Source organism: Amblyomma mixtum, chromosome 3, assembly GCF_055824585.1.
Source record: "Amblyomma mixtum isolate Tamu chromosome 3, ASM5582458v1, whole genome shotgun sequence".
NCBI lineage: Eukaryota > Metazoa > Arthropoda > Arachnida > Ixodida > Ixodidae > Amblyomma > Amblyomma mixtum.
The window spans coordinates 316,105,666-316,122,219 of NC_143014.1; the positions used below are offsets into that span (position 1 = coordinate 316,105,666).

The 16,554-nt window shown below is 46.5% G+C and overlaps 1 protein-coding gene across 1 annotated transcript; it reads left to right on the forward strand.

Moving 5' to 3' along the window:
* The first annotated feature begins 395 nt into the window (after positions 1 to 395).
* On the forward strand, positions 396 to 14,259 carry LOC149355698 (uncharacterized). The gene is made up of 4 exons (XM_089583986.1): positions 396 to 2,683; positions 10,451 to 10,548; positions 11,269 to 11,489; positions 12,321 to 14,259. The coding sequence occupies exons 1-4, from the start codon at positions 2,638 to 2,640 to the stop codon at positions 12,439 to 12,441; spliced, it is 486 nt and encodes a 161-aa protein (XP_089440112.1). The 5' UTR covers positions 396 to 2,637; the 3' UTR covers positions 12,442 to 14,259.
* Positions 14,260 to 16,554: the final 2,295 nt, after the last annotated feature.

A 16,554-nucleotide genomic window follows, 5' to 3' on the forward strand; every position in this document is an offset into this window, starting at 1 on the left:
AAATGTTGAGAGTACTTTAAATTTGTAGTTTTCCAGTGCAACGGTGCATGACCAAAGAAGGGAAGAAGGATACTTGAAGAAAACAGCGCAGCAACAGGGACAAGAGAGAAGATGAGACAGGTGCTGACTAGCAACTGAAGGTTTATTGAAAAGGAATGCATAAAATATACTCTCTTCGCAACCAAGAGCGTGCATGAGCTGCGCAAACAACACTGATAACCTGTCAACTTCAGTCATGGTGGTCAGGATACAATAGTTCACAATCATTAACAAGGACGGATGGCCGTTCATGGCTGTGAACTGTTGAATCTTGACCACCATGACTGAAGTTGATAGCTTATCAGTGTTGTTCGTTCATGCACGCTCTTGGTTGTGAAGAGAGTATATTTTATGTGTTCCTTTTCAATAAACCTTCAGTTGCTAGTCAGCACCTGTCCCATCTTCTTTCTTGTGCCTGTTGCTGCGCTGTTTTCTTCAACTTGCCGTTTTACTGAAGTTGGGAAGAAGGATAAAACACAGCACTCACTGACAACTGGTTATTTAACGGCGCAGACACTGCTTCAGACCAGCGGAGCAGGAAAAAAACAAACTTATCACACCTTTATCATCAAAACTATGAAAGAAACATCATTTCTGTGTTATATGATACAACTGAAGTATTGCTCGCACATTGTGAACCAGCTTTTTTAATATGATGCGTCTCTGTCCCTTCACAAGTGGCTTGCTTCTGCTAAGGATCTTCACACTTGAAAATCTCTGTACAATCACTGCAGTGCTTGACAAGTTTGGAACCTGTCCTCATTCTTTAGATCTCCAGCATGCAGTTTGCATTTACGGGCCTCTAGCATTTTGCCTCCATCGAAATGCAACCACCGCGGCCAGGATAGAACCCGTGTCTTAACAGGCCAGCAGCCGAGCACCATAACCACTGAACTGCCGTGGCGGCTCATGTATGTGTGTGTGTTCCGTAGGGCTGGAAAACTATGAACTTAAATCAGTGATGCTAACCAGGCCAACAACTAACTCTGCTGTTCATAATACCTGTGCTCCTTGTTTCTAAATGGCCAATTAGGTGGCACTGCTACTTTGTTTATTTGTTGCAATTTTGTGCACAAAATGAATGTCTTATATTTGGGAAACACAAAGTCCAGGTGGTGTATGTTTGCAAGGTGTGCTATTGTTGTGTAGATAGTTTACTGAAGTGTTTTGTATTTCTAACATGCCAGTTGAGAGGTGTGTGTGCATTTTCATGCTATGGTAATGTGCCTAGTAACTGTTTAAAACATTAGCTCTGGTTCTTGTTCCTGAGTAGCTCACATGTGTGCTGCTCATCCCTTTTTTCTTAGCTAAGCTACTTCATCAAATTGCATGTTGTAGGTGTCACCATGCATGTATATCTTAGAGCTTAAAGTAAGTGCTCTTGGAAGTCATCTTAAGGTGAATTCGCACGGTGGACTGAATTGCAAATCTTGAGGGTGAACTGTGCATTATGTGGCTTGACGTCACGAATTGACGCCAACCAATTGGTGTCTGCAGATGGAAAGAGGAGGGCGTTTTTTTTTCTATTAAGACAAGATCTGCTGTTTTCATCTCATGTGTGAATGCTTTCAGCATGCGGACACTGCCTTTACTTGAGGTGATGCTAGAGATCTTTTTGCGACCTCATCCGTTGTGTGAATATACCGTAAAAACCCGCGTATAATACGAACCCGAATATAATACGGGGCTAAGATTTAGAGACGCGAAATGGGAAAAAAAGTTTCACCCGCGTATAATACGAGTAACACAAGCTCATAGAAGACATTTATTCAAATCGCATCCCGCACTTCACTTCAATTACTTTGTTCTTCAGTAGCGCTTTCTTCGAACATTTCTTTGTCCGACAAATCATCCCAAATGTACTCATCTTCCGTGCCATCGAGGGCGTTCGAGATGCTGCACTTCTTAAGCCCGCTTCAGCCGCCCGGTTGGCATCACTGCAGGCTCACCTGAGTGCATCCACTCTGCGTAGCACCGCCTGACTGCGTCCTTGAACGGTTTGTTTACACAACCATCAAACGGCCGCGAAAGCTTTGTCGCATTCCGCTGCACACGAAAAGGGCTTCTTTCTGTTGTGGCCATCCACGAATGCTTCCTTCGACGACACCAAACTGCCTCCCGGCCGCACCGTTGCCGATGTTCTCCGCAGCCAAAATCGCTTGAAAGTAGCCGAGTACTGTTTTCGAGACCGTGACATCGTGCTCTCTAAAACAATATCCACTTCACGAAGCGTGCCTTACATGCTAGCACGTGTGTTGTCAACAGGCGCACGGCACACCGCGACCCCCCGGCGCACCCAACGGATCAACAAAGAAACGACGTCGTGACGTCATTTGTCGAGAGTAACGAAGCCAAGCCGTAGCCACGCGCCAATAGCGAAGCGAAGCCATAGCCACGCCGCAAAAACGAAACCAAAACATCGAGCAACTTCGAAAATTTTTGTTCGGATCCGCAAATAGTACGAGGTGGAAATTTAGGACGCTAATTATGGGAAAAAAACCTCGTATTATACGCGGGTTTTTACGGTACCTTTGATGTGCATTTTGGTGTAAGGACATGAACTCTAACTAAACCTAATTCACAGAACTGGCCCCAGCAATGACATCCATCGATGGGGCGAGTGGCAGTGGGCCAGACGAGTTTGGTGAGCGAACCTTCTTGTGATGCATGCCATTTTTTATTTTTCATAATCAAATCGGCCTAAGAAACTGTTCACTGCAAACAAAGGATTTGTCCAATGAGCGCCTGTTAACCCTGTCCTGTGCCACTTGAGGGCGCCTTATCCCCTGGAACTTCTACTCTCATCCTTCCACCATCTCTGCTGTGCCCCTAACTTTGACTGTATGTGCTACATTGACCTTTCTTGAAATTGGTTACATACCCTTCCCAGGCCCCATTTCTTTCTGTACTTTTTATCTCTACTTTGTGTCGCTCTCCTACTCTACTGTGTGATTACATCTATACCTTTCGATAGCTTGCCGTCCTGCCTTCAGTTGCATTTCAAGCCTTTTCATTAAGCTTCATGTTTCTTTCCCATAGTTATCTAATAATTAAAAGCTTTTTAATTGATTGACATCCCCTTTATTGTGAATTAACAAAATATATTAGCATTATTCTGGTTGTCTGGTACATTCACAGTTGTTAGGCGTTGTACCGTGTACAGGTTGAAAAGTTTTCTGGCACAGTTTTCCTGCTGTCCTTCAGCAGATGCGCAGTTAATTGAACCTGGCGTCTTTTTTTTTTCTTTTTGCATTGCCTATGAGGCTTGCTGTACTGCCCCTTTCATTTTTGGCAGGATATGCGATTTTTCTGAACTGCTCTCGCTCCGCAGTGTTCTGCTGTGTCTTTAAGGCTCGTTTATGGGGGTTCAACGTCCCAAAGCGACTCGGGCTATGAGGGACGTGGTAGTGGAGGGCTCCGGAAATTTCGACCAGCTGAGGTTCTTTAACGTGCACTGACATCGCACAGCACACGGGCCCCTGGAACTTCGCCTCCATCGAAATTCCATTGCCGCAGCTGGATCGAACTCTCGTCATTTGGGTCAGCAGCCAAGCGTTATAACCACTGAGCCACTGCGGCCACGGTTGTCACTTGTCACTTAGCCCTCATTATTTCACCAGTTATCTTTTTAGCCATCAGTGTTAGTGTAGTTTGAAAGGGTGTGCGCTAAAAAAGACGTACACAGGAAAAAGATAGAGACGACAAAAGAAGCCAGGCGCACATATATATCCGCTGATAAACAGATATGAGCTGCGTGATGGAGCGTGACCCCATCAACCAAACATAAGACAGCGCAAAAAATGCATATCTAAGTGACATTAAAAGAAACCCAAGAAAGTGAACATATCAAACACCTGCCGAGGTAAGGTAAAAAAGTGGGATTCGTATCGGCTGACAACAATGCATAACAACATGGGAAAACAGAGCTGTATGAAAGATGACACTGAAAAAGAGGATAACACCATAAAAAAGGCTAACAACATGACGAAATTTTTAACAAAGAACAAGTGAAAGATGGGGATAAAAACCGTGTAAAGGGTGGTAAATAAAGGCACATTGGAACATCTAAAAGGACACTAAAACATAGAGAGGCGAACGGGTTAATAGTCTAGATGTACCCATCCAGAAAGGCAAGTTCATTTCTAGACAGGTTAATGGAAGGCGTGCTAACGCACTTGTCTTTCCTGAGGTGAATAAAAAAGGCCTCGATTACTTCTCTTTCTGTCTTGTCCTGAGCCTTAGCTAGAAACTTGGTTTCATTAAACTTGGGGTAGCAGTTCTGGCAACTGCTGCAGTGTAACGGAAGGTTACCTCCACACCTGTTCTCCATGGTGACGTTGTGCCTGCGGGCGCGCTCATTGAAACATTTCCCGGTTTGACCCACATACACTTTGCCGCACGTCAAGGGAATCTCGTACACAACATTGGCAGTGCATTGTGTGTACACGGTTTGATGCTTGATATTACAGGCCTTCTTAACACGCTTCCTGGTCACCATCGGACATAATTTCGCCAGTTTGCAAGTAGCCGAAAAAACCAGCCTAACCCCGTGACGAGACGCAACTTTCTTTAAATTGTGTGAAAGACCATGCAGGTAAGGTACCTATAACCTGCACAGGTTTCCGTTCTGTTTGATGTTTAGCATGCTCCGAGTTTTTAATTTTTTGCAAAAGGTTTTCAGACATGTTCGTGACCAGATTTGCAGGGTAACCTGCAGCAGAAATTCGGTCGATCTGGCACTGGAAACTTTCACCTATCTTGTGGCCGCAGGATTTTTCTAATGCAGATTTCATGCAAAGAGATACTATGCCAAGCTTTACCAGCTTGGAGTGGGCACTATCATAGGGCAAAAGTGACTTCTTTGAGTGCGGCTGATAAGACCAACACACATGATCATTTGTAAAAATAAGCTGTAAGTCAAGAAACTGGAGTCGATCATGATCTGCTCGTTCATGCGTGAATTTTAGACCCCTCGATGAAGAACAGAAGGTAGTGAGAATTTGGACTACAAGTGTATCAGCAGCACAGTATGGAGGTGCGTTAAGAAGGACAAGATAATCGTCGACGTATCTGAAAATACGTGTTATCCCTGTGTCCTTCAAGCTAGCTTCAAGGCGCCGGTCAAATGACGCCAGAAAAATTTCGCATAAGACCGGTGCGACTGAGGAACCTATACAAATTCCGGCTTTTTGCAAGTAAAACTCATCCTGGAAGCAAATAACAGTGGAATCCAAATAAAACAATAGTAGGTCCAGAAATTTTTCAGTTGTGACACCGGCAGAATTTTGAAACCTGACTTCGCCAAATTCTTCCAAATGTTCACGAACAGCATCCAACAACCCGTCGTGAGGCACAGAGTAAAATAAGTCCTCAACGTCAATTGAAAAACCAGTTGTGGCCGATACCTTGCCTCCCTCCAGTACCTGCACCACTTCCTTTGAGCTTCGAACGCGGTAAGGGTCACCGCCAGCTATTCTGTCCAGTTGGCACCGAAGGAAGTCACCCACAACTTTTTGCCACGTATCCCTTTCAGACACAATGGCACGTGGTGGACAAGCAGGCTTATGCGTTTTACCTGAAAAGAATATTTCGAGGCATCCGGTCTCAGCTCCTTTGACCGCCTCGGAGCATGCTAAACATCAAACAGAACGGAAACCTGTGCAGGTTATACCTTACCTGCATGGTCTTTCACACAATTTAAAGAAAGTTGCGTCTCGTCACGGGGTTAGGCTGGTTTTTTCGGCTACTTGCAAACTGGCGAAATTATGTCCGATGGTGACCAGGAAGCGTGTTAAAAAGGCCTGTAATATCAAGCATCAAACCGTGTACACACAATGCACTGCCAATGTTGTGTACGAGATTCCCTTGACGTGCGGCAAAGTGTATGTGGGTCAAACCGGGAAATGTTTCAATGAGCGCGCCCGCAGGCACAACGTCACCATGGAGAACAGGTCTGGAGGTAACCTTCCGTTACACTGCAGCAGTTGCCAGAACTGCTACCCCAAGTTTAATGAAACCAAGTTTCTAGCTAAGGCTCAGGACAAGACAGAAAGAGAAGTAATCGAGGCCTTTTTTATTCACCTCAGGAAAGACAAGTGCGTTAGCACGCCTTCCATTAACCTGTCTAGAAATGAACTTGCCTTTCTGGATGGGTACATCTAGACTATTAACCCGTTCGCCTCTCTATGTTTTAGTGTCCTTTTAGATGTTCCAATGTGCCTTTATTTACCACCCTTTACACGGTTTTTATCTCCATCTTTCACTTGTTCTTTGTTAAAAATTTCGTCATGTTGTTAGCCTTTTTTATGGTGTTATCCTCTTTTTCAGTGTCATCTTTCATACAGCTCTGTTTTCCCATGTTGTTATGCATTGTTGTCAGCCGATACAAATCCCACTTTTTTACCTTACCTCGGCAGGTGTTTGATATGTTCACTTTCTTGTGTTTCTTTTAATGTCACTTAGATATGCATTTCTTGCGCTGTCTTATGTTTGGTTGATGGGGTCACGCTCCATCACGCAGCTCATATCTGTTTATCAGCGGATATATATGTGCGCCTGGCTTCTTTTGTCGTCATTAAAGTTGGAAGTTGCGCTTCTTTCCTGTCGTCTCTATCTTTTTCCTGTGTACGTCTTTTTTAGCGCACACCCTTTCAAATATGAATATGTACCAACTAGCCCGTCAAAAAGCTTTACTACTGTTAGTGTAGCAGCCGATCAACTCTTCACTGAGATGTGTTTCTCATAGTATTAATGTTTGTACAAGTTTTAATACAGCATAACCCTGCTGATGTACTCCTCATGGGACTAAAAAAAATTGGCTGTGGCTTAGCTCAGCTATGCCAGACATACGTAGCGAGAGGTAATGGACCTTCAGAGGCTAGGCGAACTCGTCGAGCTGCATCTTCACGGCGTCGCTTATTCAGACGTTCTGCATGTTCTTCCTCGGTCTCGTCGCCTTTGCCTTGTTTCGTTCCAACAGCTAAGCTTGGTTTGTTTCAGCCTCTCCGACTCGCTCTCCATCTCTGGCCACAACAGCTTCAACGAACCGCCCTCTTATACAGGCCACTGCTCATTCATTCATAAATCTTTAATCACAAGGATGACCTGAGGCCCAAGGGGGAAGTGGGTTGGTTAGGTGAAGGCGAGGGTGTCGGTCTCTGACATGAAGTCTAGCAGGGCACTGAGCTTGCGCTTGGCGTCGGTACTGGGGGCCGTCCAGTCATCGTATGTCTGGATGTGGTAGGCAGAGGTGTAGCAGGCGCAGACGCTCGCAGTGCCAGGACAGGTCCAGATCAGGTGGTGCAAATCAACAGAGTCAGCAGGGCAATCGGGGCAGCCGATCCTGGTTCGGTGCCATCGACTCGGGATGTCCGGTGTGTACGCTGCACCGGCTCGCACCTTGTGAGCGAGAACTTGGGCCGGGCGAGAAAGTCCAGAAGGAATGGATGGAGTAATGTCTGGGACAAGGTCCCACGACAAACCCCTCTGCTCTTGTTAAAGGCGTGTGATGATAGAGTCAGGTATTATGAGCGGGATGGGAGAACAATAAGGGTGGTCCGAGTTGGTCGGCTCACGTTAAGGCAATGCCGACGGTCTTCCTCTAGCTGCGCGCCAGCAGCCTCGTGGGCAGTCCTGTTCCCGGTCCCTTGTGCGTGATTTCTGGGTGTCCAGTGAATGCATACGTGGACCTGGGAGGTCTCTTGCTGTGCCTACTGCTATCTCTGGCTCTCCTCCTCCTCTGACGTTGCACCAGATGGCGCGGCTCCATCTGGCAACGGTTGCTAGGCAGCGGCGCAAGAAGCGGTGTGACCACGGTGTGACCACCGCCGCAGTGAAAATGCTACTTTGCGACCAATAGCTCTTGCTACAAAAAAAAAAATGCAAGAGCGTGGAAACATTAGAGGCAGGAAGTAGGACAAATTTAAAAATGACAGGAATGAAGAACTAAACACATTTATTGCAGTGCTGGCACTTGAAAAAATCATGCAGCATTGTCTGCTGCATTTTCTTACGTCCGGTGAGGACTACTCATTTCTCCAGAATTTACGGGGCTATGTGGCTGTTGCGATCGTTGCAAACATACTTTCTGAGAATGTCTAATGCCGCTACAGCCAACATAATGGTTGGTTCCAGCGGAGGCTAGCCCTCGTCCTCTTTGTTGCCACTGCTGTGTGCATCCAGAAGTCACAAAAGATGTGATGAGGTGCGGAAGGACAAAATCTATTGCGCCAGCCACACTAACACTAGCAGCACAATTACAAAGAAACAAGGATAGGTGAAGAAAAAATTAGCTGTGGTTTAGCTCTGATTAAACATGGCGAGAAGCGGTAGCTTCATGTGGCTGCGCTTTGCAAAGCTTTGTTTGTTTCTAGTTTCTCGGCTTGTTGAAAGATTGTTGTTTCTTTGGACTTTGCCGCACGTAGCTACGTGAAACTACTGCTTCTCACCAGGTTTAACCGAAGCTAAACCACAGCTGATTTTTTCCTATACCCGTGGTGTTAGATTTTCTGCGTGTGGAGCGCTAATCTTCCTCTTTGTATTCTTCGTCTTCCTCTTGTTATTCCTCTTCAAACTCCTCTCGAAATCGCCTGTCACTGATCAATCATGAATCGCTCGAATCACAAATTACCATGATATTGCATGAGCGGCTGTGTAACCTAGCAGTTAGTATACAAGAAGCACATATACAGGGTGTCCCAGCTAAAAGTAACGAAGCTTGTAAAAAAGAGGATGATCCCTAGCCGAGTGAGACCAACTGAGGGTTGTTGCCAGTCGCGTGTCCTAGTCTGTAGTATTTTTTTTTATTATGCAAACATGATTAATTAGCAGAGACTAATTAGCTAACTTTTTAATTATTGCCTACTGGAAGAAAGTGTCAATGCAGGAGTTGTAGATCCCTTTGAAAAATAACCGTTTGCCGTGTTTGCAGCCAAGTACCACTGATACAGCTTCTTTTATTTGACTTAAAAGAAAGCCCGCGAAATACAAAAAGAGCCACGTGATAGGGAAGCAGTTTCAGCGCTCCCAGACGACCAGCCAAGCAAAGACATTCGCTTATCTTTGCAACGTTGTCCCGAACGGGGTTCGGCGTTTTGTGATGGTTGCGAGATATACGTAATTAACTCTCGCATCGGCGCTAGGGCGACCGTTTCTTCAGCGCGTGACGGTGCAAGTTAGCGGCACGGCCACATTCCTATCACTCGAGGCGAGGTTACGCGTGAAAAAGCGCTCCATGCGAGCCGCGCTTCACTTCCTTGAAAAGCAGCACCCGCTCACTTTCCATGACACATAAGCAGTTCCTGGTGCATATCTCGCCACCTCCTCAAGACGCCAAAAGCTGTACGGGACAGCGTTGCAAACATAAGCGGATGTCGTTGCTTGATCGCTCGTTTGGGAGCGCTGTAACTGCTTCCCTATCACGTGGTTCTTTTTGTATTTCGCGGGCTTTCTTTTAAGTCAGATAAAAGAAGTTGTATCAGTGGTACTTAGCTGCAAACAAGGCAAACGATTATTTTTCTATGGGATCTACAACTCCTGCATTGACAATTTCTTCCTGAAAGCAATAATTAAAAAGTTAGCTAATTAGTCTTTGCTAATTAATCACGTTTGCATAATAAAAAAATACTGCAGACTAGGACACGTGACTATCAACAACCCTCAGTTGGTCTCACTCGGCTAGGGATCATCCTCTTTTTAACAAGCTTGGTTACTTTTAGCTGGGACACCCTGTATATCTCCAGTTTTATTGAATTGTCACACCGTGGGTCTGAAGCTTAGTGGTTAGCGCACCTGGCTCTCGCCCAATGGACCTGAGTTTGAATCCCACTGATTGTGAGGTTTATTTGTTTGTTTATTTTATTTGTGGCAGACTTGAAGGTCATGTTGCGTACATGGCGATCTCAGCCGTGCACCTGTAGCAGTGAAGCTACTGCTTCAAAAAAGTGCAACCACTGTTGATGATGATGGCACAGCCTGTCTGAATGCCGTCTGCCTAACACAGTGGTGCTAGACATGCCAGGCCAAGTAAAGCTGCTTTAGAAGTAAACATATGACCGCCACCGTTTCTCATTTAGGCTGGCATGGGGTGTTATTTCACAAGTATTACTGTGTAGGAATGTGGCCGAAGTTACAATGCAACGAACAGCAGGGTTTATAATGCATGGAACCCTATTCTCATCATGCCAGATCTAGACCACTACAATGTGTAGCAGCCAGGAAAATGCAGCACCCATCAACTCAGCAGCGAGGTTCTACTGTGCAAAGCTTTCACTGTTACCTTGAGAACAAAATACTTAATTTTTTTCATTTACTTGATAGCCCACAATGTCAAACTGAACTCAGTTTGCTTTTTGCTTATATGTGCTGCTGAGGTGCATTGATATTTGTGTACTTCCTTTTCTTGTCAAAAAAGTATGCTCAGCCGAGGAGATGGAGAGCGCCGCGGACTGCCAGCTCCAGCTGCCTGGTGGGCAGGACACTGTGATAGGTTCTGCTAGGGATGATGGAAAGGTGATTGTGCGTGTTCTTAAGTCATATAGTGTATCAAATACCATAGTAGAGTGAGTGAATGATTCTTAATTAAATTGAAGCTGGTACATAGTGAAATGGGTACAGTTTAGAGGATGATGCTAGCTTACAGTAGAAACTTATACTAGTCCCAGTAAGTGTGCCGAAAAGGGTAGTGTGCAAAGCATAGATGTGTGGTTTCAGACAATATCATGTAAGGCACAGGTCAGCATTTCTAATTTGTCATTTTTGTACTTCATTACCTGACGATGCCATAATGGGTCTGCAGTTATTCTTGTCCTGAGGAAATTCTTAGTACACAAATAATTTTTGATCATGAGGAGGCTGCCTTGTTCTGTCAGGTATGCCTAGTTGTTGGTATGTGAAATTTATTCTCATTTCTGAAGTTTGTTTGAATTGGGGCAGAGAACATTATTTCAACTTTTGGCGGTATTTGACTCGGAATGAAGAGAAGCTAGAACTGTCAGAAGATTGTGCTATATATTTCATGTTGCACGCAAGCAATTTCTTTTTTTTTCGAATTATAAGGCTAGAAATAAAAAATCTACTGATTTTGGACACTGCTCGCTGTAAAAGAGTGCATTCATGCCTACATAATTTTTATGTTTTTCAGCTGTTTGTTTTAAGTTATGAAATATTTAAAATCCCTTGATTCATTGCTGTTAATGTGTACAAATGCGAAATTCTCCACGTTTGCTGCAGGTCTATGCAGGCAGTGGGCTCTGGATGGAGCCTGGTGCCTGGCAGATGCTCCTGAGAGCACCAACAGACTCAATGTTCTGCCGCGGTGCTACTCAGGTGTATTGGACACCTGATGAGCTGAAGAGACGCAGCGTGACTGGCGTGCTTTCAAATAAGTGCCAGTCTCTTGGCAGAACAGAGGCGAAACCGGCACTTACACCGGAAAAAGTCTTCTCTGAAAGGTGCTAGTGCTTTTTTTTTCTTTGCTTTGAGTAACACCTAGGCAATCAAACTTTGCTTCAGCCAAATACAGTCGCGCTCACTTACAGAAAGCGTGATAGTCATGGAGATCCCGTTCATTGTATCCGAGGTTTGTAACAACTGCAATGTCCTTATTGCATCCAAAACTGCAAAGTCGGGCAAAAGTGACGTTTAGTTTTTGCAAGGTGTGTTATGCCCATACGTTTCTTCATGCAGGCTCTATCACAGCACTTTCAGAAATCTCCACACTGTTTGTGTGGCTCTCGCTAAGATCCATTCTGCCAGTAACCTGATTTATCTATTTGGTTGTGAAATTAGCATTCTCAACGACTGGTGGCAAGTCATTGTGCGCGTTCTCCGATCTTGCTGCGACAAAGATAGTGCAATTGACATATCTGCACAGAATGTATAAATAGCATTGCCCGTTGTTTCGAGTAATCTCTGTCTTTGGTTTTCATGCAAGCATCTCAATGCATCCAACAACACACAGCAGACGCGGAGTGGGTAGGCCCATGTGTCGTCAGCAATCAGAGGTTGCCAGACAAGCAGTCAGTTCGCAAAGGAAACGAAAATCGTTTTAAAGATATCTGCCGCACGGAATCAACTGAAAGTTTTGGGTATTGTAATTTAATGTGTTGGGAATTAAATGCTACAACAAGGGTATGCACGAAAGTAGGCTTCATGGCCCCTTTAATGGCGAACATTCGTTTCTGTGTTTTTACAATGAGAGTGGTAATTCTGAATCTCACTTTTGCATTTATCATGTATCTAGTTGTGTTCAAATGTGGCCTATTTTGTGTTCTATTGTGCAGCTCTGTTTCATATCTACATGGGAGACATACCAAAGGAGCTCGCAGAGAAGAGACTGAAAGCCGTGCGCATGCACCTCTCACAGAAGCTGGGGGACGTGCAACGAAAAATTGGAGGTCATGATGTATAAATTTATTTTGCCACTTACCTATGCCGAAGCCGTCAGGCGTCCCCGCCCAGAAACGTTCGTTTCGTACCAGCATCCACCGCAGTCGACACCATTTCGTCCTGCCTGGCCACCACCGCAACGTTTCCGTCCATGGCGGACACCGGACAACCTACCCATTTGTTATGTCTGCGGCATTCCTGGCCATGTGATGCGTCCCTGCCGCCGCCAAGTGTTGTCCCCTGCTGCCAATACTGACCCTCGAGGTTACGCCTACGCCCCTCCCCAGCCTTTTCACCGCACTTCGCCTTCTGAGACCACTGCTTCCTCCGATCTCAGGCCGTCTATTCGCCGCCGTGCTCCATCTCCGCGTCGTCGCTCGGTTTCCCCGATGCGCCGTCGTCCCTCTTCCCCTTCGGAAAACTAGTGCCCGCAGTTCCGGAGGCAAGAACTGCTTGCTCGTCACCAAGCTCAAGACCTCGACTTTCTCCGACAAATTTGATCGCGGTTTCTGTGGAGGGCACCGATGCTTTCGCGCTTGTTGACACCAGTGCTGCTGTATCTGTACTAAGTGAGAAATTGTGCCGCCAGTTACGAAAAGTGATGACTCCGCTATATGGTTCTATGCTTCGCGCCGCTAATTCGCAACTTATTGCGCCTTTGGGGGCATGTACAGCCCGAGTTACTATTCAGGACGTTCTGTATATTGTTGAATTCATCGTCTTCCCATGGCCGTCTCACGACGTCATCTTAGGCTGGGACTTTCTCTCCCAACATGACGTTGTCATCGACTGCGCTCGTTCCGAAGTCGCCCTTCTTCCCTTCGGCGACGACTCTGTGAACGCTTCCACTAACTTGTGCTCCAAGCTGACTGTGGCTGATGACGTCATGATCCCGCCGTGCTCTGCTGTGCTCGCCTCTGTTCATTGCGACTCTGGATCCAACGGCCCTGTCATCTTCATCCCGTCCGACTCCTCTGCTTCTCGCCACTGTCTACCCCTGCCATTCGCCGTGCTTGCCGTCTCAGCCGGCTGCAGCGCCTTGCCCCTGACGAATCCATTCCTGTGCCCCTCCACTCTTCTTCGTGGTGAATGCTTGGGATGTGTCCAGCCTTTCGCTTCCGTCGTCGCCTGGGACCCTTCTGAGGACGACTCCTGCCGCCTGCAAGTGTCTTCACTTACTTCCTCCTCACCGTCTCCTCAACCCGTTCCCGAGGCCGTCTTTGTGGGCTCAATCGACACAAACCTTTCGCCACCGGAGAAGACCCAGCTTGCGGCCCTGCTAGATAAGTTTCGGTCATCGTTTGACTTCTCTCACCACCGTTTTGGTCGCACTTCAGCTGTTACCCATCGGATCGACACTGGTGCCCATTCGCCGTTGCGCCAACGCCCATATCGCGTCTCGGCCACCGAACGCCAGGTTATCGACACCCAGGTCAATGATATGCTGCAGCGTGGCGTCATACAACCATCACACAGTCCTTGGGCTTCCCCCGTCGTCCTTGTCACCAAGAAAGACGGCTCTATCCGCTTTTGCGTTGACTACTGGCGCCTCAACAAAATCACCCGAAAAGACGCCTCTCCGCTACCCCGCACCTCCACCAAGATGTAACGGCCTTTATTGACAGTTGTGAAGGCCGGTTAGAGCGGGAAAGGACAGGTCCGGTCCCGGAACAGTTCACGCTCTCGTCTCGCGCCGCGCGTCGGCTCTGCTGCTTCAGCTGCCGATCGTCGTCTTCTCATCTCGCGCCTCGCCTCGGTTCTGCTGCTCTGACTGCTGATCATCTTCCTCTTTACAGGTTTCTATTTTATAATAAAGCTTTCGTTTGCCCTAAATCTGGTTGTCAGTATATATATCGTAGGGCATTACAGACCCTTTTGGCCAGCTTAATTGGAAAATATTATTAGTAGCAGGCGCTGCCTTTTTGCAACAGCTTGCGATGCACTAATCGAAGAAGCTATGTTATCATGCGCAATGTGCAGCACACATTTCTGAGTGATGAAAAAACTTATCTATGGTGCGCCATTAGGACTGGCGTCCCTCATTAGGCCTAACACTATCCCGATACCTGCAAGCAGGATCTGTGCCAACAGGCCGACGCCATTAGAACCAACAGGTCTGACACGACAGGTCCATCACCATCAGGTCCATCACCATCAGGTCCATCACCATCAGGTCCATCACCATCAGGCCCGACAGGCCCATCACCAACAGGCCCGACAGGCCATCACCAACAGGCCCAACAGGCCTAAATTACGGGTTCCTTCAGCCTTCAGACCGATAGGCTGAAGGAATTTTTGACTGGGTATTGACCGTTCCTTGAATGTAGAGCTTACTAACCACGGTGTTCTTAAGTGTTTTAGATATGTTGACGATTTTTTAATTGATTTTTCGAAACAAAAAACGCTGACCTACACTGATTCAGTTAGCAGTGTTTTAACTCTTTTTGGACAACATGGCAAAGGCTTGGTTTTCACGCACGAACTCCCAACCAACGGTTCATTGCAGTTTTTAGACATAAAAATGCAGGTTGGCTCGCATCATGTCTGTTGGAAATATGCTCCTCGAGCACAGAAAGCACTACTTCCATTTGATTCTGCACATTCAAAGATTGTGAAAAGAGCAATTGCAAACTCGTGCCTAGAATCAGCCTTAACCAAATCATGCGAGCATCAAATGCATTCCAGCTTCCATAATCAGATCACCAGGCTGCTTTCAGCCGGATTCCCCTGCTCGCTCATCACAGCGGTAGCCGAGAACCTTCTCCAGAAGACAAAGAAAGGCAAGCATAGCTGTGACCTTGAGCGCTTGCGGAGTGCGAAGCCGACGGTGCTTCCTTACATGCACAAAGTCGCCCACAATTTAAAAAAAGTGGCAAACAGGCATGGTGTTCCGGTGGTTTTTTCCGCTCCAAAAAAGCTTGCTGGGTTATGCCCCAGGATCGCTGAGGAAGGAGCCCCACGGAGCGCATGTACAATAAAACATGCAGAACAATATGTCAAATGTGCCACGGGCGTGGTGTATCAAATCCCGCTCAAGTGTGGACGCGTGTATGTCGGCCAAACTGGACGCTGCATAAATGAGCGCGCAGGGGAGCATGCTCTATCTGTAAGAAAAAGAGACGGGGCGAACTTGCCTGCCCATTGCATTTCATGCTCTGGTTGTGAGCCGATGCTCAATTACATCAAGATTCTGGGCAAGAGCAAAAGCAAAATAGCCCGCGAACTTTTAGAAGCTTTCCACATCAGGGAAAAAGGCGGAGATTGTATTAGCGATACCTCGGTCACCTTATATGATAGGGAAAGGAATTTTATCCGTAGCTTTCGCTGACCTATGCAGGCCTGACTTGATATCCCCTTCCCCCCTGTCCTTTCTTTCCCTCTCCCTATTCTGTTTTGCACGTGTGTATGCTGCATATATATTCTGTTGCGAAAGCAATAAATCTAGTTGATAGTTTGCGCTCTTTCTGTCTTCTGCCTCTTCCTGTGTACGTTTGTTCGTGTGCGCAACGCCATCCCAAGAAAGCTATGCACCAACTCGCCCAGCAAGAAGTTCTTCTACATTACCCTACAAAAAGAGGAAGCGCCTTTGCGAAAGCGTTCGAGCTCACGTGAAGTGGAGCGTGCCCGAGGTAGTCAAGTCGAACCGAGCAGAAGCGAAAGAATTTGACGTCGATGAAAAAGTTCACGGGTGTCGGTAGCTTCCTTGAAACACCGAAAGAAAAGATGGGCTGCTTCCCTGAATCATCAGCGGACAATCTAAGAAACCAATTTTCAGCCGAAATTCGTTCCCCCGGACTATGCACCGAGCGCGGACTATCTAAGCAACAACTTTCTATTTCAGGCCAAATTTGCCCCTGAAGACTTTTGCACCTGGTGCGTACTACAGTCCAGAAATTACGGTATCTCGATTCGTTCAAAGAAAATGCGGAGGCTCTTCGAAAAATTCAGTGAGGGCTATTCTTTCTTTATTGCTTTTGCGCTCTTGTTAACACTCGGTGCTCAGTCAACTCACAGTAACACGCCCACATATTGGGCGAGCATTGTTAAAACCTCCAGCGCTTGCAATCATGCAAATACTTACCGAAAGCACAGAGCTATAGCAGAAAAAAAGGATTGTTCAGGAACAAG

Bases quoted from the DNA above. Each gene is read 5' to 3' on its own strand.
- LOC149355698 (XM_089583986.1), top strand. From the start codon at position 2,638: ATGACATCCATCGATGGGGCGAGTGGCAGTGGGCCAGACGAGTTTG. The intron at 10,549-11,268 runs GTGATTGTGCGT...CGTTTGCTGCAG, and splicing joins CTGCTAGGGATGATGGAAAG to GTCTATGCAGGCAGTGGGCT. The intron at 11,490-12,320 runs GTGCTAGTGCTT...TCTATTGTGCAG, and splicing joins GAAAAAGTCTTCTCTGAAAG to CTCTGTTTCATATCTACATG.